The sequence below is a fragment of the Pseudophryne corroboree genome (assembly GCF_028390025.1).
Source record: "Pseudophryne corroboree isolate aPseCor3 chromosome 3 unlocalized genomic scaffold, aPseCor3.hap2 SUPER_3_unloc_63, whole genome shotgun sequence".
In the NCBI taxonomy this organism is placed as follows: domain Eukaryota; kingdom Metazoa; phylum Chordata; class Amphibia; order Anura; family Myobatrachidae; genus Pseudophryne; species Pseudophryne corroboree.
In genome coordinates, this window is record NW_026967556.1 from 404,088 (window position 1) to 428,735 (window position 24,648).

The window sequence follows — 24,648 nt, forward strand, 5'->3', positions numbered from 1 at the left end:
TAGTGAATAATAAGGATTACCCCTAATTGTTATAGACCATTTTTTCTTAGATGATATATAAAGGGAAAATAGGATTTTATATACCTACCAGTAAATCCTTTTCTCGTAGTCCGTAGAGGATGCTGGGGTCCATATTAGTACCATGGGGTATAGACAGGTCCACCAGGAACCATTGGCACTTTAAGAGTTTAACACTGTGGGCTGGCTCCTCCCACTAGATTTTACTAAAAGAGCTCTGTAGAGCTCCCCTAGCTGTGACCGGCTCCTCTGGGCTCATTTTCTAAACTGAGTATGGTAGGAGGGGCATACAGGCACGTGGAGGCCACACACACTACTGAGCCTCATTTTGACTTGTTTTAAGGACATTACATCAAATTTGGATCATCCTGTAGTGTGTTTTTCCACTTTAATTTTGAGTGTGACTCCAAATCCAGACCTCCATGGGTTAATTTGATTTCCATTGATCATTTTTGTGTGATTTTGTTGACAGCACATTCAACTATGTAAAGAACAAAGTATTTAATAAGAATATTTCATTCACTCAGATCTATGATGTGTTATTTTAGTGTTCCCTTTATTTTTTTGGAGCAGTATACTTTACTCTGCACAACATGGATAAAATATCCTTTAAAGCACAGAAACAATTCAAGTTACATTATAGTATTGCAGGTAAGTAAAACAGATTCATATCATGAGAGCCAAAACCCTATGGGGGCCATTCAGACCCAGCCGCAATAGCTGCCCCCAGCAGTTTGCTGGTGGTGGCAACATGCACATGCGCAGACACACACATTGTGGCCGCATCCCTGAGGGGTGAACGCGGGCGGGACAGGACCATTTACCAGGGGCTGCGTGATGTCACATCTGCGATCATCTCTGATTAACCCCCTATAAGCTTCCAGAGTGCACCTCATATCTCATCTTTTCCAAGTTACTACAAATGATATGAGATCGGTAGCAGCACTACTTTCAGGATTATTACACAGAACACACATAAAGGCTGACACAGCAAATATCAGTAACACATACAAGGGATTAATTAGAAATAAGGAAGCATAATCATCATTAAGTCTAATTATCAACTGGTTCTGTGCGGGACCCATACACCTCTTTACTGCCTCCAGCAGCCCCTGGTACTGTACTGTGACCATCAGCCCTGTCTCTCCCTTACTACTGCCACCTGCTTTGTCTCCTTCCACTACTGCCACCACCCTGTCTCCCTACACAACTGCCACCCACCCCATATCCCCCACTACTACCACCCTGTCTCTTTCCACTACTGCCACCGCCCTGTCTCCCCCCACTACTGCCACCCACCCTGACTCCTCCCCACTGCTGCCACCACCCTGTCTCTTCCCACTACTGCCACCACCCTGTCTCCCCACACAACTGCGACCGGCCCCGTCTCCCCCCACTACTACCACAATGTCTCCTTCCACTACTGCCACCGCCACATCTTCCCCCACTACTGCCACCACCCTGTCTCCCCAAATGCCACCCACCCCACCCCACTACTGCCACTGCCCTGTCTCCCGACACCTTAGCGCTGCTTGGGGACAATATTACCCACAGACAGTGCCTCCGGCAGCCCCCGCTACAGCACTACTGCCCTGTCTCCCCTCACTACTGCCACCCGCCCCGTCTCCCCCCACTACTACCACCCTGTCTCCTTTCACTACTGTCACCACCCCATCTCCCCCCACTACTGCCACCGCCCTGTCTCCCCAAATGCCACCTTCCCCTCCAGCTACTGACACCCACCCCGCCTCCCCCCACTACTGCCACCGCCCTGTCTCCCCCCACTACTGCCACCCACCCTGACTCCTCCCCACTGCTGCCACCACCCTGTCTCTTCCCACTACTGCCACCACCCTGTTTCCCCACACAACTGCGACCGGCCCTGTCTCCCCCCACTACTACCACAATGTCTCCTTCCACTACTGCCACCGCCCCATCTTCCCCCACTACTGCCACCACCCTGTCTCCCCAAATGCCACCCGCCCCTCCAGCTACTGCCACCCACCCCACCCCTGCCTCCCGACACCTTAGCGCTGCTTGGGGACAATATTACCCACAGACAGTGCCTCCGGCAGCCCCCGCTACAGCACTACTGCCACCCGCCCCGTCTCCCCCCACTACTACCACCCTGTCTCCTTTCACTACTGTCACCACCCCATCTCCCCCCACTACTGCCACCGCCCTGTCTCCCCAAATGCCACCTTCCCCTCCAGCTACTGACACCCACCCCGCCTCCCCCCACTACTGCCATTGCCCTGTCTCCACTCTGACAGCTTAGCGCTGCTTGGGGACAATATTACCTATAGACAGTGCCTCCGGCAGCCCCCGCTACAGCACTAGTGCCACCACCCTGTCTCCCCCTCTGACATCTCAGAACTTCTTGGGGATTCTTTGTACTGCTGGTAACAGTCCTTCATCTGCAGGTGGTAGAAAGCAGGGCAGTAAAGAGGCAGAAGCTGCTTCTGGTACCACGGACCCTGGTCATGTAGGGCTGGGAAAATCAGTAAGATTATGTAATAGTCACCATCTTACAGGCAGCCAGTGAAGGGAGCAGATAATGGGTGTTATGTGGCAGGAAAGGGCAGGTTAGGTAACAGCCTGGCTGCTGCATTCTGTACAAGCTACAAGCGGTGCAATTCTTTTGCTGGGAGACCCAGGTAGAGGACATTGCAGTAGTCTATGTGTGATGATACAAGTACATGTATGACTGTAGGTAGATCTTCTGAGGGAAATAAGTGCTGGAGTCTGGCAATGTTCCTCAGATGAGGATCTGATTGTGGCAGATACTGATATCTAAGTGTCACTCCACCATACAGAACACCAAGATTCCACACAGGATCAGCATTTTGTAACTCTGAACCCCCAAGCGCAAGTCTAGTTGGTTTGCAAAGCTGAGCTGTAGCCCTGCCCTTTGTTGGTGAGCTTCTATCACAAGGACCTGTTTCACCAGGACTGAGTCACAACCAACTGGCATCATCCACACTTGGAGCTCAGCTAGACAACCATTTAGGATTGGTACTGGGTTCTTAGTACCTGGAGCAAAAGACAGGTCATCGGCGTAGCAGTGGTAGATGAGGGCAAGACATCTGATTATTTCACCCAGTGGTAACATGTATATTGCAAAAAGCATAGGATAGGATAAGAACCTTGAAGAACAACGCATGGCAATGATGAGAATACTCCAGAAGATTAAAATGGTTCCTCACCTGAGTGATGTTTATTGTGTGCAAGAGCTGATTTATTTCTCAGAGTATAGAAATGGCCTCTCACCTGTGTGAGTTCGCTGATGTCTAACAAGATGTGATTTCTTTGTAAAACATTTCCCACACTCAGAGCAAGAAAATGGCTTCTCACCTGTGTGACTTCTGTGATGTATAACAAGATCTGATTTCTGTGCAAAACATTTCCCACACTCAGAACATGGAAATGGCTTCTCACCTGTGTGACTTTGCTGATGTGTAACAAGTTGGGATTTCCATGTAAAACATTTCCCACACTCAGAGCAAGAAAATGGCCTCTCACCTGTGTGAGTTCGCTGATGTCTAACAAGATATGATTTCTTTGTAAAACATTTCCCACACTCAGAGCAAGAAAATGGCCTCTCACCTGTGTGAGTTCGCTGATGTCTAACAAGATCTGATTTATGTGCAAAACATTTCCCACACTCAGAACATGCAAATGGCTTCTCACCTGTGTGACTTCTGTGATGTACATTAAGATCTGATTTGTGTGTAAAACATTTCCCACACTCAGAACATGGAAATGGCTTCTCACCTGTGTGACTTCTGTGATGAATAACAAGATCTAATTTCCGTGCAAAACATTTCCCACACTCAGAACATGGAAATGCCTTCTCACCTGTGTGACTTCTGTGATGTATAACAAGATCTGATTTCCGTGTAAAACATTTCCCACACTCAGAGCAAGAAAATGGTTTCTCACCTGTGTGACTTCTGTGATGTCTAACAAGATGTGATTCCCGTGAAAAACATTTCCCACACTCAGAACACGGAAATGGCTTCTCACCTGTGTGGCTTTGCTGATGTCTAACAAGATGTGATTTCCGTGAAAAACATTTCCCGCACTCAGAGCAAGAAAATGGCTTCTCACCTGTGTGGCTTTGCTGATGTCTAACAAGATGTGATTTCCATGGAAAACATTTCCCACACTCAGAGCAAGAAAATGGCTTCTCACCTGTGTGACTTCTGTTATGTATAACAAGATGTGATTTCGATACAAAACATTTCCCACACTCAGAACATGGAAATGGCTTCTCACCTGTGTGACTTTGCTGATGTGTAACAAGTTGTGAATTTTGTGTAAAACATTTCCCGCACTCTGAACATATCAGTGGCCTCTCACCTGCCTTACCTGTGTGTGGGTTAATAGGCTTTGTGTTCTGTGTAAAACATTTGGCATCTATAGAACAGGGAAACACTGTATCTACTGTCAGAGCTGTAACAGATGCACCAATATCAGAGTGATCAGGAGAACATTTCCCAGGATCAGAGGGCTCAGCTGATAGAGCTAGATGTATAATTGGGGTAATGGGGTTATCTCCTGGAGAATCCTGTCTACTGTCATTATCTTTTATGTCACAATCCGGGGATAACATTAGATGTCCTTCTGAGATATTCCTGCTTGTGTGTCCATCTGCTGGAAATAAAATACATTATGGAAATGTGACATTTTCTGTAACAATATTAATCTTGTAAACAATAGGAGAAGACGACTCTCTGGGACACTTAATTGTAAATGTGTGTGTGTATAATAAAACATAACTTTTACTGAAGGCTTTATAATATTGTGTCTCAGACTATCATTGTGTCCACCCTCCTGAGAACACTCACATTAACAAATGTAATATTATAATAAGACTTAGATATATCTCTCTCTTGTACTGGTAACCTAACCATGAAGTATAAATGGAGATGTAGTCACTCGCCAAATCCTATGTCAGCACCAATGTAAAACAATGGATGGGGAACATATCGTATGAATTGGAGATTCTAGATGAACAATAACATCAGTCATATGAGCTGATGGATCAGAGAAATGTCTCCTAACGTTACTCCTGGAAGCATTGGTAAGGTAGCATTCCTTTATGTGTGTGCTCATACGCTGGTAAGCCTGTACACGTGTTACTCACCCTTATATAAGGTATATTGCTACAGCAGAGTAGGTGTGGAATAAGGATATTTTACATGCAATACACCATATAATACCCTGCAATTATCATCATCTGCTAGGTAATAATCTACTTTCTCTTACGTCCTAGAGGATGCTGGGGTCCATTTAATACCATGGGGTATAGACGGGTCCTTTGGGAGCCATTGGCACTTTAAGAGTTTAATAGTGTGGGCTGGCCCCTCCCTCTATGCCCCTCCTACCAGACTCAGTTTAGAAAATGTGACCGGAGGAGCCGGTCACAGCTAGGGGAGCTCCTAGGAGTTGTTTATTTTCTAGAGTTAGTTAGGTTACAGGAAGGCTGCTGGCAACAGCCATCCTGCTTCGTGGGACTTAGGGGGGGGGCAGTAGGAACCAACTTTCTGAAGAGTTAATGGTTCTCTAGTCTGCTGACAAGACACTGAGCTCCTGAGGGTGCTGATCGCAAGCCCACGAGGTGACTGCTCTCTCCCGCAGCATGGCCGCCACCCCCTAACAAAGCCAGAAGAAAGAAGAGTGATGAGTACAGCGCCAGCATCCCGGTTAGCGGGTCACCGGTGGGTAAACAGGCCCCGATCCAAGCCCCGAGGGACACTCTGCTAGGTCCACTTTGTTCATATTAAAGAACACATTCTACAGGCTGCTTTGTATTCCTCATCCACAGATGAGTGCCTGGATAATCTGTAGAAATTTCTAGATATTTCTCCTGTGACGCTAGCCAAAAGGCATCTATTCCACCCAAGGAAATGTACAATACAAATGGGTATTTCCTACTAAGGTTATTGTAATGTGAAACGGCGCCTTCGCAGTGATACCTTCACCCGAGGATGGTCCTGCTATTCTGAAAACATAGGATTTTAATACCTACCGCTAAATCCCTTTCTCGTAGTTAATAGGGGATACTGGGATGGTCTTAGTACCATGGGGTATAGATGGGGTCCATTGGAGCCTGGCACTTTAAAACTTCTTCAGAGTGTGCTGGCTCCTCTCCTCTATGCCCCTCCTGCAGCCTCAGTCTAGGAAAACTGTGCCCGAGGAGACGGACATACTTTGAAAGGCGGAAAAGAGACAAGAAAGTGGTGAGAGAACGAACCAGCACACAACATAACAAGAGGATAGCAACACTAACCACAACTTGAAAATAGGGACAGCAAAAGCAGACCCAAACTACAACACACAAGAACAACTCTTGCTGGAAAATATCAAAGCACAGAGGCGGGTGCCCAGTATCCCCTATGGACTATGAGAAAAGGATTTACCGGTAGATATTAAAATCCTATTTTCTCTAATGTCCAAGCCGATACTGGGTTGGTCTTAGTACCATGGGGAAGTTCCAAAACTCCAAACTGGGTGGTAGAGTGCTGAGACCCCATCAAAACTGATTGGTCAAACTGAAGATCCTCAGTAGCCAAGGTGTTGAACCTTTAAAACTTTACAGCATGTTCGAACCCAACCAAGTAGCTGCCTAGCATAACTACAAAGCCGAAACACCCCGGGCAGCCACCTAGGAAGAACCCACTGACTGTGTGGAGTGGGCCTGAACAGAACTTGGCAGCGGCAAAGCCGCTGAAGAGTGAGCCTGTTGGATCGTAAGCCTGATCCAACACGCAATAGACTGCTTCGAAGCAGGACAACCAATCTTTGAAGCATCATAGAGAACAAAGAGCGAGTCTGATTTTCTGAGAATAGCTGGCCTCTTGGCATAAATCTCCAAAGCCCGAACCACGTCCAAGGACATTGGTGTAACAGACGTGCCAGTGACAACCAGAACCACCACCGGCCAATTGATATGAAATGCTGGCACCACCTTAGGTAAGAATGTCTAGCGAGTTTTAAGCACCGCTCTATCACTGAGGCCAAGGCTAACAACATGATAGCCTGCCATGTCAAATACTCCATGTCCACCTTGTGGAAAGGTTCAATCAAACCGATTGGAGAAAGGCCAGAACCAAATTGAGAACTCACGGTGCTGTGGGAGGCACAAAGGGTGGTCGAATATGAAGGACCACTGGGAGAACGGCCAATTGTTCCCTGGAAGAAAAAGACAAGGCTGAGATTTTTCACTTTTATGGAGCCTAAACGTAGGCCCACATCCACAACAGCCTGCAGGAAGTGCAAGAAATGTACCAGATGAAAATCCACAGCAGAATACGGTTGACCTTCACACCAAGAGACACATTTCTTCCATATGCGATGGTAATATTTCGATGCGACCATCTGGCCGGCTTTCAGCATAGTCGAGATAACCTTGCCCGGAATCTCTTTACTGGCAAAAATCCTCCCAATATACTTCCATTGCATCAAACGTAGCCGTGGTAAGTCTGGATAGACGAATGGCCCTTGTGTAAGATGATCATCCTGAATTGGCAGAGGCCAGGGGCCTACGAGTAATAAGGCTAAAATGTGTACATACCAGGCCCTGTGGGGCCAGTCTGGGGCAATCAGAATTGCCTGAACTCTGTCCCTTTAAGTCTTTTGAGAACTCTTGGAATTAGAGGAACTGGAGGCAACAAGTACACCAACCGGTAAATCCACGGTTTCGCCAAAAGCGCCCACTGCTGTGGCCTGTGGATCCCTCATCCCAGAACAGTAACGCAGAAGCTTCTTGGTGAGCTGAGAAACCAACAAGTTGATTTGCGGGTAGCCCCACCGATGAAATATCTGCTGAAACACTTGCGGGTAGAGACCCCATTCCCCCAGGTGCAGATTGTGTCTACTGAGGAAGTCTGCTCCCCAATTGTCTACTCCTGGAATTAATATGTCAGAAATGGCCTTGGGATTCCGCTCCACCCAGAGGAATATCTGTGACACCTCCCTCATTGCAGCTCTGCTGTTTGGACCTCCTTGTTGGTTTATGTACGCCACAGTTGGTGCGTTTTCCGACCATACCTGTATGGCCTGATACTGAAGGATATAAAGAGGTCAGCAGAAGGGCACTGTAAATCGCCCTGAGTTCCAAAACATTTATCAGAAGGGAAGCTTCTTGATCAGACCACCTTCATTGGAACCGAGCCCCTAGTGTCACTGCACCCCAATTATGGAGGCTTGCATCCTTTGTCAGCAGAATCCAATGATGAATTCCGAAGTGTTGACCCTCTGGAAGGGAGATCAGCAACCACCATAAGAGGGAAATCCTGGCGTTTCGTGTAAGGCATATCATCTGGCGTACGTGCAGATGTGACCCAGACCATTTGTCCAGCAGATCCAGATGGAATGGTCATGCATGGAATCTTCCGTACAGAATTGCATCGTAGGAGGCCATCATCTTTCCCAGTAAGCGTATGCAAAGATGTACAGAGATTTTGTTAAGCTTCAAAATGGAACATACCATCGTCTGAATTATCTTTGCCTTGTCCATAGGAAGGAACACCTTCTGAGACACCGTGTCCAGTATCATTATCAGGAACTGAAGCCTCTGCGTAGGTTCTAGGTGGGATTTCTGCAGATTGAGAATCCACCCATGATCCGTGAGTAGTCGTGTTGGAAGGCTGATCTTTTCCATCAACTGTGCTCTGAATATAGCCATTATGAAGAGATCATCCAAGTTAGGAACGATGTTCACTTCCTGCTTGTGGAGTTGTAGCAACATCTCTGCCATCACCCCTGATAACACCATCAGTGTCGATGAGAGAGCGAAAGGCAAGGCCTGAACCTGGTAATAACTGTCCTGCAGTGCAAACCTGAGGTAAGCCTGAAGAGGTGGCCATATTGGGATACGCATCCTTAATATCCAGAGAAACCAGGAATTTCCCTTCTTCCATGTCATGCTTGGCTTGAGTTGGGGATCTGACGACTGATAATTGACTGAGGGAGCAGCTATCGGCAAAGGAAGGAAACAAGGTGGCTGAATGCAGTTCTTACTCATGGATTGAAGACTTAGGCCCGAAGATGTAGAGCGGTAGGCAATGAGGACAATGACCCGGAATGATACACTGAAGAAAGAGGAATTCAGTTTTTTTTTTCAAATTATTTTTATTATAATCTCACACCATACAGAGTAGATAAACAGCATTTCGAGACATCAAATGGAATATATAGTCAGCATTGTACAACATAACATGCACTATATATAAGCCTCTAGGCAAAAAACAGGAAGATACAGATTATTCAGTCTCATATAAAACTTGGTAGAGATCAAAACGTATTTTCAAACTTTTCTCCACATAAGGAATTCAGTTTTAATGAGACCTCAATCATACACAACGACTAGGAGAGAAGTCTGAGTGAATTCTGAAAGACGAAAGGTTAGTGATTTGTAAACGATGCTGAAGAATACTGAATGAAGAAGTGACTTGTGATTTGTAAACGATGCTGAAGAGAGGATCGCTGTGAGCACCATCAGCAAATGGAGACCCTCTACCAGATAGAGGGCCCAGTGGTTAAACCACAAGAGCAGGTGGACTGGGAGCAAAGGACTGCAATAACAGAACTGACCACCAGGTGGAAACAACAGAACTAGGATACCGGGGGTTAACCTGGGGGCACAGAGTTCAGGGCACCCTACAGCAGCAAGTAACTTGAAGTACAGGCAACATAGCTAAGCATCAACCCCTTTTTATAAGTGAAGGCTGTACCGGATTGGCTGGACGTGAACTGGAATACCTATTGTCTTGGATTGGTCTCCAACATGGTGGCTCCCCGCACAGAGGACACATGTGGAACCAGCACACAGCCACTACCTCTGGCCTCAGCCTCCCAGACGCTGCACTCCAGCAACAGGACACTCGGAAACAGACACCTCCGGCTGCCATGCTCCGCTCCCCAGGACCCGGACCCCGGCCTCCAGACACCCGGCAGCCACATCGGAGGACCTTGCTGCTGTAGTTCCTATCCATCGCAGTGACACAAGTCAGCTAAGAGGAAGGCCGCAGGGACCAGAACCGGTGGTAAGACTCCAGATGCTGACAGTACCCCCCTTTTTAGGGTGGTCTCCGAACACCCACGCTGCTTAGTGGGATTCTTGGCATAACTCAGTCTTGGAGCATGAACATCCTCTGCAGCCACCCAAGATCTTTCCTCCGGACCATATCTTCTCCAATCTATGAGACACTGGAGACGACCATACCTCTTGCGGAAGTCAAGAAACTTATGAACCTCTAATTCCTCATTTTGAGCAGCTTGAACCTTCGGAGGTTAAGGGAAAGCTGCCCAAAAATGATTTAGTACAGGAGACTTTAGCAGAGAAATGTGAAAGGCATTGGGAATTTTCAAATAGGGAGGCAGTTTCACCCTGTAAGAAACAGGATTCAACACTCTTAATAGGATACGGACCGATGAATCTTGGAGCAAACTTTTTGTAGGAACTTTGAGTCTGAGGTTTCTAGTGGATATCCAAACACGATCTCCCACTTTGAGACTAGGAACAGCCCTATGTTTCCGATCAGCGCAGGTCTTTTATTTCTGGGAAGTCTTAAGTAGCGCCTTATGAATTTGTCTCCAAATCTTAGTGAACTGATGAAGAGCGGATTCACCAGCAGGAACCTCAAGAGGTGGAATTGGTAGAAGAATGATATAGGTTATAGTATGCAAACTCAGCAAATGGGAGGTAATCCATCCAGTCTTCCTGAGCAGGGGACATGAACATCCGTAAGAAAGTTTCCAGATCTTGGTTGACTCTTTCAGTCTGTCTGTCAGTCTGGGGATGGTAGGCTGAAGAGAAGTTCAACTTGATTCCTAGGACAGAGCTGAGAGCTTGGCGACGAATTAAGGACCCTGATCAGAAACTATTTCCTGTGGAAAGCAATGCAAATGAAAAATCTATGAGAAAAACAATTTGGATAGTTGAGGAGCAGAGAGAAGACCGGTGAGGGGTATGAAGTGAGCCATCTTCGAACACCATTCCACAATGACCCAAATGGTGTTATGCCCTCTGGAGACCGGCAAATCGGTTATGAAATCCATAGAGATGCGAGTCCAAGGCTTTTGAGGTGTTGGAAGTGGATGAAGAAGACCTGAGGGAGATGCTTGTGGACTTTTATGTTGAACACATTTAGAAAAGGCTGCTACAAATTCAAAGACATCCTTTTTAAGATGAGGCCACCAGTAGAATCGCTGAATGAACTGGAGAGTCTTAAGACCACCGGCATGACCCATGAAAGATGAAGAATGAGCCCACGTAAGCTATTTCCTGCAAAATTTTGGTGCTACAAAAGTTCTCCCTGGAGGAGGTAGAGGAACAGTACGAGTTGAAGCAAATGAAGCTGGAATCAGAATAAACTGTTTCTCAGAGGAGTTGAGTGAATCATCTGTTTGAAAAGAATGAGAGTGCATCTGCTCTTTGATTTAAGGTTCCTGGGCAGTTAAAGAGTTTAAAGGGGAACCGAGAGAAGAAGAGAGCTCACCTGGCTTGCCATCGGTTTAAACAATGAGTTTAAACAATGGGTTTAAGCCATCATGGAAGGACTTGGAGGAGAAGACGGGATGGGAGAAGATTCTGAATGATCAAGACTGGGGCTCAATGTTAGTTGATTAGGAAGAAGAAAAGGTTTCAAGTCAGTTTGAGAGGATTCCTGTTGAGGATGAGGTTTAGCTTTCTTATGAGATGATTTTCCAGTTCTGCCCATTCTTCAGCATAACATTACGTAGATTAGAGAACAAGGTCAGGAGGCCAGTAGTGACATAGCAGAAGTATTGAAGTGTGGAAATAGGGAGACATCAGTGAGCATAGACCCCCAGTGGCCATCGGTTACAGAAACATTGTGAGGTCAGTTGTTTATGGGTAATAGCAAGAAGGTGCCATCCTTGGGCTGTAAAGTAATTTATAGGAGCCAGCAACTGGAGCCTGCTACTGTCCTGGGCATATGGACTGTTACGTCGTAGCTATACTGATGCCCCCCCATTGGATCTTACGGTGATTGAGGGGAGCAGGAGGGAAAAAAACCCCAGCAGCAAACAGTATGGAGGATGTAGTCAGCACAGTCTGCCACCAGAGGGAGCCGACAGAGCAGGAGTGGAGGCCAGGCAATAGTAATAATAAGCAGTTCAGGCGACCACTTACTGCCCAGGTAGGGCCGCAGCGGCAGAAGTCCCTGTTGGAAATCACAGAGACTGTAGTGAAGGGCACTGATCATGGGCTGGCAGTGTCTGTAGCTCCCAGAGATGCGGCTGGTTTCAGGAGGGCATGTGGCTATATTGCCAGTTTTCAAGATGGCACTTCTGGCAGGGAAGCCCAGATCAGAAAAACCTTGGCGGGTGAACCAGGTCAGTAATAAGGCAGGAGAGGAGAGGGTAAAGTTTGTGGGTTGGCAGCGCTAATAATGAAGTGATCGGATTAGTATATTTTAACAATTTATTTCTAATAAAAACATATATAATAAACAATTACTCTCCTCATGTTTAAAATAAATGAGTATATAAAACACATCACATTCAGTTCGTCCTATAGCTGTTAGGATCACTCGGTGTCTGTTCCTTTAAGATGCCCAGAAACGTCCACTGATTTATACAGAGGTTTGATTGATATAGCACAGTTCGGTTTTTAGTATAGTTACAAGTCACCGCCTTAGAGGTGGAAAGGCTTCCATGTGTAGCAGTCCATATTAGATAGGAGAGGGTACTAGGATGCAGTGGCACAGGGTAGCATATCTGGCTGCACAGGAACCCCACGTGTATGTCCTCTATAATTCACAGCTCCGCCAGATTCCCCCATAGCACCATGGGTTAGGAGGAGAGGGGGAGATGCCGGAACACTGCTGGAGTGATGACAGGCAAGCGCTCCGTGTATTCCCCGCTGCCACGACTCAGGGCTTCAACGGCCGGACAGTAGGAGAAAGCAGGCTGCAGGCGGGTGAGCTGACTAACCTGACGCGTCCCTGCTGAGGCCACCAATCCCCGTAGTATGTGCCACATCAGATGCCGGGAAAGCAGCTCCGCTCCGTGTCTCCCGCCGCGGTCACCGCTGATCCCCAGTCAGCCTCTCCACACGACTCCATCAGCACGGCTAGGCACAAGAGTGGACAGGGCACACAGCCCTCGGTGAGTAGCAGCGCTACCTCACTGAGGTCCAGTCTGTGGTGGAATCACTGCACAATTTCAGTCCGCAGCTTCGGATCCGGGCGTAGGCCGCAACCTGCAAAAGCTAAATGAATGGCTCCCCGGCGACGCAACCTACACACCGGGGTGTCAAAACACACAGAGGGGCAAGAAAGGGCCAGAAAGAGCCCATAGGACAGCTGTAAAAGGCAGAAAGGACCTATATAAGCAGGTGCTCATTTATCCTGTTTCCTGCTGCCTTTCCAGTCAGGCCACACCCCCCGTGACATCTTTTATTGATGTTGAAAACAAAAGTAATGTAGATTTTCGCACCAATCTAAGACCTGCAAATCTACTTTGGGAGCCACCTCCCTTTTTTTAAACATTCCCCAGCTGGACGAGGATAATTGGAATTCCATTTCCTGGAACTCTAACTTCCTACTGGGCGTAACCCAAAATTTCCATCAGCTGTTTTGGGATGTTTAAACACAGTTGTCTTAGTTTTTATAGTTTTTAACACAGGCTCTGCTGCCTTTTCTAAAGATGGAATGGCTTACATAGAACTAATTAGCTCAGGTATGTCAGGTATGTCCAGACCTTCCGAAGTGCAATGAGTCCTCATCCTCCAACGAATCCTCATCTAAAACATGTGTAGACTGTGAAGATGTTGTATCATGTCTATGTGATTTACTTACCACCAGCCTTTCAGCCTGCTGTTTTGAGAGGCTGACAATTCCCTAGGTGTATAAAACCTCAGAATGAATGTTGCATGTATGGGTTAATAGGGAATAGCTACATTGGATAATGTCTGTGCAAAGTAGCCCATGAAGGTTTACCAGAACCTGTGCCTGCCTCACTTGTACACGTGGGTAAGCGTTGTCGCGACCCGGCGGGGAGTTGTTGGAGCGACTCTACGGTGCATACAAGATGCTTTTTTAGAAAGATCACTCAAAAAAATTAGTAATACTATAAAAATAAAATAAGAAAACTTATGGCTCCTGCCGCACCAAACAAAATAGACGTTATGGTAAGAACTTACCGTTGATAAAGTGATTTCTCCTATGTCCACAGGTATCCACAGGATAACATTGGGATATGCCGAAGCGACAGCGGAAATGGCACCAAACAGTCACAAGCTTTCTGGCCTCCAAGGATGCATCGGGGCTCTTGCATATAATCCCGCCCACTGACTCAGTCAAATCAGTTGTTTCCACAGCAATTTAGGCAGGAACATCATGTAGAACCCTGTTCAGGCGATAAGAACACACATGCACACCCTTCCATACAAGAGGGAAGAGGTTTAGTGATTGTAAAGATCCTCAAATCAGGTGGGTCAGGGTGGGATTCCTGTGGACATAGGAGAAATCACGTTATCAACGGTAAGTTCTTACCATAACGTCTACTTCTCCGGCTGGGTCCACAGGTTATCCACAGGATAACATTGGGATTCCCAAAGCCATTTTTAGTGGTGGGGACGCTCCTGATTAGACAGGAGAACCTTTCGTCCGAATTTAGCGTCATGAGAGGCAAAAGTATCCAAGGCGTAATGTCTAATGAAAGTGTTAATGGAAGACCATGTGGTTGCCTTACAAATCTGTTCTGCTGAAGCACCATGTTGTGCCACCCAAGAAGGACCTACCTTATGTGTAGTGTGTAGAGACATTAGCCGGAACAGGGAGATCAGCACGAGAATAAGCTTCTGAAATTACCATTCGGAGCCATCTTGCCAGCGTCTGTTTACTAGCAGGCCATCCTCTTCTGTGAAATCCGTAGAGAATGAAGAGAGAATCTGTCTTTCTGATGGCACTAGTACAATCCACGTAGATTCTTAACGCATGGACCTCGTCCAGCGACGTTTCTCCCACAGAAAGTCCCGATACCTGAAAAGCCGGGACTACAATCTCTTCGTTAAGGTGAAATTTTGAGACCACCTTCGGAAGATAACCAGATCTAGTTCTGAGAACTGCTTTATCTGGAAAAAAGATCAGAAAAGGAGACTTACACGATAGTGCTCCTAAATCTGACACTCTTCTAGCTGACACCATTGTCAGTAGAAAGAGAACTTTAGCCGTCAACCATTTAAGATCTGCTCTCTTAAGCGGTTCAAACGGAGGTCCCTGAAGGATTTTAAGAACCAGATTCAAATACTAAGGAACTGCAGGAGGAACAAAAGGTGGTTGAATGTGTATCACTCCCTGAAAGAAAGTACGCACATCCTGTAAGTCAGCAATCTTTTTCTGAAACCATAAAGTTAATGCTGATACCTGAACTCTCAAGGAAGCCATCCAAAATCCTGGATACTTTAAAAGATCTTGGATCCAAACTTTTCGCTACATCAATGAGTATAGGCTTGCCATATTCGATGATAAATACGAGCTGAAGAAGGTTTTCTTGCTCTAAGCATAGTTTGAATTACTTGTTTTGAAAATCCTCTTGCTTCTAAGATAGAGGTCTCAACAGCCACGCCGTCAAAGACAGACGATCCAGATGACTGTGATAACAAGGACCCTGCATTAGTAGATCTGGACGTTGAGGGAGCAGTATTGGAGCTTCCACGGACATCCTTAGCAGATCTGTGTACCAATGCCTTCTGGGCCAAGCTGGAGCTATTACAATTATGTCTCCCTTTGCTTTATTTTCCTCACTACCCTGGGTAACAGGGAGACTGGAGGAAACAGATATGCTAGACGAAACTCCCAATTCACTGACAGTGCGTCTACAAGGATTGCTCCAGAATCCTTTGTTTTTGATCCGTATATCGGAACTTTGTTGTTCAGATGGGATGCCATGAGATCTATCCCTGGCAACCCACATCTGTTTACTATGGTCTGAAACACTTCTGGATGAAGTGCCCATTCGGTTTCCTGAATAGTTGTCGACTGAGAAAATCCACTTCCCAGTTCAGCACTCCTGGAACAAACACTGCTGACAATGCTGGAAGATGGAGTTCTGCCCACCTTAGTATGTGAGTTACTTACTCCATCAGTCTTTTGCTGTGAGTTCCTCCCTGATGATTGAAGTACGCTACTGCTGTAGCATTGTCTGAGCGAATCTAGACTGGTCTTCCTTGCAGACTGTCCTTTGCCCGAACTAGAGCCATGTATATGGCCCTTATTTGCAACAGATTTATTGGCAGGCGACTTTCCCTTTATGGTCCATTTTCCCTGAAACCAGAGGCTTTCGAACACCGCTCCCCAGCCCTGAAGACTGGCATCTGTTGTCAGGATTTGCCAATCCGTTACCCAAAAAGGTCTCCCCTTGCTTAGATGGTCTGTCTGTAGCCACCAAGCTAGAGACCTTCTTACATCTACTGGAAGATTAATCAGCTGTCTTTTTATTGTCTGATGTCTTCCGTTCCATCGAGTCAGAATGAGATGCTGTAGAGGTCTGGAGTGGAATTGTGCATATTCCACCATGTCGAAGGTTGACACCATCAGACCCAACAGTCACATTGCTGCATGGACTAATATTGTCTGACTGTGCAACAACTCCTGAGTCAATACTTGCACCTTGGATATCTTTTTCCATGGTAACAAAATTCTCTGTAGACCTGAATCCAATATGGCCCCCAAATGAACCATCAGTTGTGACTGATTAAGAGACGACTTTTCCCAGTTTATGAGCCACCCGTGTCTTTGTAGACAAACTATTGTCTGTTGAAGATGGCTCAAAAGTAATTCCTGAGATTGTGCCAGGATTAAAAGATTGTCAAGGTATGGAAATATTCTTATCCCCTGCTTGCGGAGATAAGCTGCCATAACCACCATAATTTTGGTTAACACCCTGAGAGCTGTTGCTAGCCCGAAGGGCAAAGCCTGGAACTGAAAATGTTGCTTGAGGATGGCAAACTGGAGGTAACACTGATGAGACTGTGCTATAGGCACATGTAGGTAAGCATCCTGTATATCTAGAGATACCATGTAATCTCCCGGTTCCATGGCCAAAACTATGGAGCGTAATGTCTCCATGTGGAACCTTGGAAACCAAATGTATTTGTTTAACATTTTGAGATTGAGAATGGGTCGGAATGACCCATTTGGCTTCTGCATCAAAAATAGATTGGAGTAAAACCCCTGTCCCCATTGTGTCGGGGGTACTGGGATAATTACACCAGACTGAAGCAGTTTCTGAACCGCTTCCTGCAGGGCACTGGCCTTCGACTCTATTCGAGATGGACTGGTGCAAAAAAACCTTTGAGGAGGCTGCCTCTTGAAGGGGAAACCGTAACCGAGAGATACCACCTTCTGCACCCAAGCATCTGTCGTCCACTGCTGTCATATATGTGCATATTGAAGGAGTCGGCCCCCAACCCTGGAAACCTCCAGGCGGAGGCCCGTACCCTCAGACTGATGGCTTCTGTTCTAGCTTGGAGCCGGCCGTCTATTGGCCCATTGCTTCCTATCCCTAGTTGACTTATTGAACTGGCGTTGCTTAGGTTCTTCTTTCCCTTTTGCTCTGCCTTGCCATCGAAATGGCCGAAATTTCGAACCCCTAGTCTTAGGGTTATAACTAGCCGGAAATCTGACCTTCTTGGATTCAGCTTCCGATTCTAGAATATCTGTCAATGGTTTTCCAAACAGAATATCACCAGCGAAAGGCAGAGCTTCCAGAACCTTCTTGGATTCTGCGTCCCCTTTCCAAGTACGTAGCCAAACTGCTCTGCGAGCAGCTACTGTCAAGGCTGATGCTTTACAAGCAATTGTACCCATATCAATTGCTGCTTCTTCCAAATATTGCGCAGCTTATTTTATACGGCCTAAAAGAGATTCCGCCTCCCCTGTGGAAGGGGAGAGGCCTTTTTCTAGTTTCTCCGCCCATTCTACCATCGCTCTCGTCATCCAGGCTGAAGCCATAGCTGGCCTTATTACAGCCCCCGAGAGAGAAAAAAATATTTTTCAATAAACCATCTATTCTTCTATCTGTAACATCAGTCAGTGAAGTAGACGGCAATGGTAAAACAGATTTACGCACAAGTCGCACTACATGTGCATCTACTTTAGGAGGAACTTCTCTTTTTGAACAATCCGCAGCTGGAAAAGGATAATAAGAATCCCATTTTTTCGGAATCTTGTATTTTTTACCAGGCGGTGCCCAAGATTCTTCCATCATTTCCGTCAGATCTTCTGATACTGGAAATTCAGTCCTAACTGTCTTTGTTCGTTTAAACACAGGTGCTTTAGATTTTGACACTGTCTTGGCTGATTCCTCCAAAGAGAGAATAGCCTTCATTGCATCAATAAGCTCAGCTATATCCTCTGAGCTAAAACCCTACGACTGATCATCATATGGGGTATTAGAATACACTGTATCCTCATCTGTTGTATCATCTTGTGTAGTCTGCAACATGGATGTATCTACCATGGTCCTAACAGCCTGGCTACTTGTAGAAGCTACTGGAACCAAACCATAAGGAGGGAGCTGCATGTATGGGTTAATAGTGTAACCTATTCCCTGGGGTGGAACTACAGGAGTTAATCTGTCCAATATTGCAGACAAGGTCTGCGCGAACATACTCCATGGTGGCTCTACTGGTTGTTGAACCGGAGCCTGCTTTTTACTTTGCCGATGTGCATAACAGTTTGTACATAACCCATCATAAGTAATAAACTGTTCCATTCCTTCTAAAATCCCCGTTTTACAAGATAAACATGTTAAGGATGTAGGAGTGCCTCAATTTTTCCCGTGTTTACCAACTACACAATTTGTGACTGAGAATCATATATATATATATATATATATAGAGAGAGAAGTGAAATCAATCTGACCACAACCGTGCACCTGAATTGAGGTTCAGAATAAAACTGACAACATATAAAAGTCAGCAATCATACTAGCAGTCAGTCACATGTTAAATATTAAACATTGTCATATGAGAATATAATCAACCACAAACAATTACTTTACAAGTAAGTAGGAGTACAATTACTGTATTTATGTTTTAACAGCTATTATAACAAGTTTTTCAGACATATTATGCAGAAAACATACAGTACTGTACAGGCCTCATATGCACTATGTACCAAAATTAACAATTCATACTAACAAGTAGAAGGAATTTTAGTACTGTATAACCCTTACTCAGTAGAGTGGGATACAGGGAGACTCACCCCACTTCCATGATCTATCAATACGCTCGAAAGACGCTGAGTAGATTCAGACACTGCTAGTGTACACTACCGCTCCGGTAACTGATGAGAGACACAGACGCTCAATAACGGACACAGACGCTCAGTGAACGATAAGTGTATGCAGACGCTCCTGTGTGCGACCCGGTCTAGGCGGAAACTCTAGTGTACACCATCGCAGCGGCCCAAGCTGCGACCGAGTACCCTCGTTGTAGTGTCTGAGACGGAAGTGAGGTCATCAGTTCATGGACGGGAGATGCACGGAAACTGGTCTTGAACTGGGGGGAGGGGCGACCAGGAGAGCGTCTGACTCCCCCTGCTGACATAAACTCTAGGGATCGCGGCCTCAACCTAGTCCTGGCACCTATGGTCCCTAAAGCATAGCGCTGTTGCACTTAAGGTAAGCGTTACCTGGTGGAGAGTTGTTGGAGCGACTCTTTCTAGTATGCATTTAAGACGATGTTAAGAAAGATCACTCAAAACATAGTAAGATTATAAAAATAAAATAATAAAAGCTTAGGGCTGCCTTAACAGCAGCCCTGTGACCATGGTCCGGGTCCTGCCGCACCAAACAAAAAACTGATTTGACTGAGTCAGTGGGCGGGATTATATGCAAGAGCCCTGATGCATCCTGGGAGGCCAGAAAGCTTGTGACTGTTTGGTGCTATTTCCGCTGTCGCTCCAGCATATCCCAATATTATCCTGTGGATAACCTGTGGAACCAGCCGGAGAAAAACTGATTTGTCTGAGCAAGGAGGCAGGGATATATGGACAGGCCCGTTGCATGCTGGGAGGCCGAAAGCTCTGACCGTTTATTGCAAATCCGCTGTCACATCATCATATCCCAATGTTATCCTGTGGATAACCTATGGACCCTGCCAGAGAAAGATATATATATATATCTAAGAGGATAGAATTTGATCGGTGTTGTTACACTGTTTTGTTGGCAGGTTACTTGATACTTTTGTCCTCATTGGTTACTATAGGTCACGTGGACGAGGTTCTCTCCGTGTCCCCGGACGTAGCGTGTGACAGATGACGTCACTTTGATGCACCGGAGTGAGCGACGGATGGCAACATGGACGGTTCCACCGGGTATATTAATGACACGGGACGTGCACATGCGTGTAGATGGTGACACTAAAACTACTGGATGATCATTGTGAATGTCTGAGGTATTGATACAATGCAAATTTGTTGAGATAGTTTCTTTTTCAGATGGAACCATGGGTCGTGCACGTGATGCAACTGGCAAAAGGGAGCCATTGGATTTGGCCGAGACCGGCATTTGTTTGTTGGTGATCCCTTGTAGACAGTGAGTAGTATCCATCTACAGTGGAAGAAGCATGGACACCAAGAATCTCAGAGGTTGAACAGTGGGCGAAAGTAGATTATGACAAATCGGGACCACAGGCATTTAGGGCACCTAGCAACCACCAATCGTTCCAAACGCATCAGGAACTGCACCAACAGTACAATGCCGGACCCAGCCAAACAGTCCCAGATCTGGAGAATTGGAGGGTCACGTGAGATGTGGTGGCACGTCAGACTGGTGCTCTGAAAACCAATCCAAGCCTTTCAGCCACTGTTCCGCTGCTGAGAGCATACCTAAAGTTTAACACTAATGTGATAGCTGTTTTTATGGTAATTATTTTGAGCCATAGAGTAGGACCTGCAGTATAGTGGGGTTCCTTGACGGGGGCTGCAGGCTTAAATGCACTGAGCAATACATGAACTAAAACGCCACTGTTTATTATTGTTAGTTAAAATAGTGAGTGCAAGACACATTTATGTATGTAGTAAGGCTACTGGGAGACCTTAGATTGAGCAATATTGGATCTGACCATTACATTCCCTAAAGTCATAACCTCAGAACTGCACAGAGCAGGAACTATTATTCACAAGTAATTAAGAATGTGTTCGTCATGAACAAGTCCACAATTACCGTCTGAAGGTTACACAATTATTTCAAGTCTACACAATTGATATTTGAGGATAAAGCTTTTAACAGAAAACACACCTGAAGAAGTCACTATTGACAAAACGCGTTGGGTGACACGCAATTTGGATTTAGAGTGAATTGGAGTGGATAAGAACAAGCCCACCCATGCAAGGGTGACAACAAGTGCAAAACGCTTGTCTTATGATTATACAGATATGTACTTGTGATAAGCTCTTAATCTGTTTTACTTGTAGTTCTAGATTCAAATTTCATTTTATTTCTGAAATTTATACGAATTGTATTTGGCGATCTCAGGTCTACTGTATAGCAGGAAATATTTCACACCTGCATCATCTAACAAAATGCATATAAATTAGCACTGCACAAAAAACATTACTAATTATATTATATACATACATATATACACATTTATATATAATCACTAATAATAAACTTCTGCTTGTTACTTTTAATAACATTATAGTGTTGTGTGTAATAACTCTGTACATGTGATATTTGTCATGGATATCCCTGTGTTAGAAACACCCAACTGAGAACAGGGCTGATGGCGGAGGAGGGTGTAGGATAAGAGATTGCTGTAGTGACTGAGCAATGAGAATATGTGACTTCTGTAATAATAAGATTTTACTCACCGGTAAATCTATTTCTCGTAGTCCGTAGTGGATGCTGGGAACTCCGTAAGGACCATGGGGAATAGCGGCTCCGCAGGAGACAGGGCACAAAAGTAAAAGCTTTAGGATCAGGTGGTGTGCACTGGCTCCTCCCCCTATGCCCCTCCTCCAAGCCTCAGTTAGGATACTGTGCCCAGACGAGCATACACAATAAGGAAGGATTTATGAATCCCGGGTAAGACTCATACCAGCCACACCAATCACACCGTACAACCTGTGATCTGAACCCAGTTAACAGCATGATAACAGAGGAGCCTCTGAAAAGATGGCTCACTACAGCAATAACCCGAATTAGTTAACAATAACTATGTACAAGTATTGCAGACAATCCGCACTTGGGATGGGCGCCCAGCATCCACTACGGACTACGAGAAATAGATTTAACGGTGAGTAAAATCTTATTTTCTCTGACGTCCTAGTGGATGCTGGGAACTCCGTAAGGACCATGGGGATTATACCAAAGCTCCCAAACGGGCGGGAGAGTGCGGATGACTCTGCAGCACAGAATGAGAGAACTCCAGGTCCTCCTCAGCCAGGGTATCAAATTTGTAGAATTTAGCAAACGTGTTTGCCCCTGACCAAGTAGCTGCTCGGCAAAGTTGTAAAGCCGAGACCCCTCGGGCAGCCGCCCAAGATGAGCCCACCTTCCTTGTGGAGTGGGCATTTACAGATATTGGCTGTGGCAGGCCTGCCACAGAATGTGCAAGCTGAATTGTACTACAAATCCAACGAGCAATAGTCTGCTTAGAAGCAGGAGCACCCAGCTTGTTGGGTGCATACAGGATAAACAGCGAGTCAGATTTTCTGACTCCAGCCGTCCTGGAAACATATATTTTCAGGGCCCTGACAACGTCTAGCAACTTGGAGTCCTCCAAGTCTCTAGTAGCCGCAGGCACCACAATAGGTTGGTTCAGGTGAAACGCTGAAACCACCTTAGGGAGAAACTGAGGACGAGTCCTCAATTCTGCCCTGTCCGAATGGAAAAATCAGATAAGGGCTTTTACAGGATAAAGCCGCCAACTCTGACACGCGCCTGGCCGAGGCCAGGGCCAATAGCATGACCACTTTCCATGTGAGATATTTTAACTCCACAGATTTAAGTGGTTCAAACCAATGTGACTTTAGGAACCCCAAAACTACATTGAGATCCCAAGGTGCCACTGGAGGCACAAAAGGAGGCTGTATATGCAATACCCCTTTTACAAACGTCTGAACTTCAGGGACTGAAGCTAGTTCTTTCTGGAAGAAATTTGACAGGGCCGAAATTTGAACCTTAATGGACCCCAATTTCAGGCCCATAGACACTCCTGTTTGCAGGAAATGTAGGAATCGACCCAGTTGAAATTCCTCCGTCGGGGCCTTACTGGCCTCGCACCACGCAACATATTTTCGCCAAATGCGGTGATAATGTTTTGCGGTTACTCAAAAGGATAACTAAGGGATAACTAAAACTCCCTTCCTTTGAAGGAGTATCATCATTTCGGCCATTACCTTGGTAAGGACTCGGGGTGCCGTGGACAATCCAAACGGCAGCGTCTGAAACTGATAGTGACAGTTCTGTACCACAAACCTGAGGTACCCTTGGTGAGAAGGGTAAATTGGGACATGAAGGTAAGCATCCTTGATGTCCAGAGACACCATATAGTCCCCTTCTTCAAGTTTCGAGATCACCGCTCTGAGTGACTTTATCTTGAATTTGAACCTCTGTATGTAAGTGTTCAAAGATTTTAGATTTAAAATCGGTCTCACCGAGCCGTCCGGCTTCGGTACCACAAACAGTCTGGAATAATACCCCTTTCCCTGTTGCAGGAGGGGTACCTTGATTATCACCTGCTGGGAATACAGCTTGTGAATGGCTTCCAATACTGCCTCCCTGTCGGAGGGAGACGTCGGTAAAGCAGACTTTAGGAAACGGCGAGGGGGAGACGTCTCGAATTCCAATTTGTACCCCTGAGATATCACCTGAAGGATCCAGGGGTCTACTTGCGAGTGAGCCCACTGCGCGCTGAAATTCTTGAGACGTGCCCCCACCGTGCCTGAGTCCGCTTGTTAAGCCCCAGCGTCATGCTGAGGGCTTGGCAGAAGCGGGAGAGGGCTTCTGTTCCTGGGAACTAGCTGTTTGCTGCAGCCTTTTTCCTCTCCCTCTCCCTCTGCCACGGGGCAGAAAAGAGGAACCTTTTGCCCGCTTGCCCTTATGGGAACGAAAGGACTGCGCCTGATAATACGGCGTCTTCTTATGTTGAGAGGCGACCTGGGGTAAAAACGTGGATTTCCCAGCTGTTGCCGTGGCCGCCAGGTCTGAAAGACTGACCCCAAATAACTCCTCCCCTTTATAAGGCAATACTTCCATATGCCGTTTAGAATCCGCATCACCTGACCACTGTCGTGTCCATAACCCTTTTCTGGCAGAAATGGACAGCGCACTTACTCTTGATGCCAGTCGGCAAATATCCCGCTGTGCATCACGCATATATAGAAATGCATCTTTTAAATGCTCTATAGTCAGTAATATACTGTCCCTATCTAGGGTATCAATATTTTCAGTCAGGGAATCCGACCAAGCCAACCCAGCACTGCACATCCAGGCTGAGGCGATTGCTGGTCGCAGTATAACACCAGTATGTGTGTATATACCTTTTAGGATACCCTCCTGCTTTCTATCCGCAGGATCCTTAAGGGCGGCCGTGTGAGCGCTTTATCCACCCTAGGGGGTGTTTCCCAACGCACCCTAACC

At 46.2% G+C, this 24,648-nt stretch overlaps 1 protein-coding gene across 1 annotated transcript in view; it reads right to left on the minus strand.

Moving 5' to 3' along the window:
• Positions 1-3,203: 3,203 nt before the first annotated feature.
• The window catches only part of LOC134984561 (zinc finger protein 271-like), a 130,525-nt gene continuing 109,080 nt past the window's right edge, over positions 3,204-24,648 (minus strand). The window contains exon 4 of the mRNA XM_063950117.1: positions 3,204-4,212. Within this exon, the coding sequence (XP_063806187.1) occupies positions 3,257-4,212 (956 nt within the window). The 3' untranslated portion in view covers positions 3,204-3,256. The remainder of the gene's footprint in view (positions 4,213-24,648) is intronic.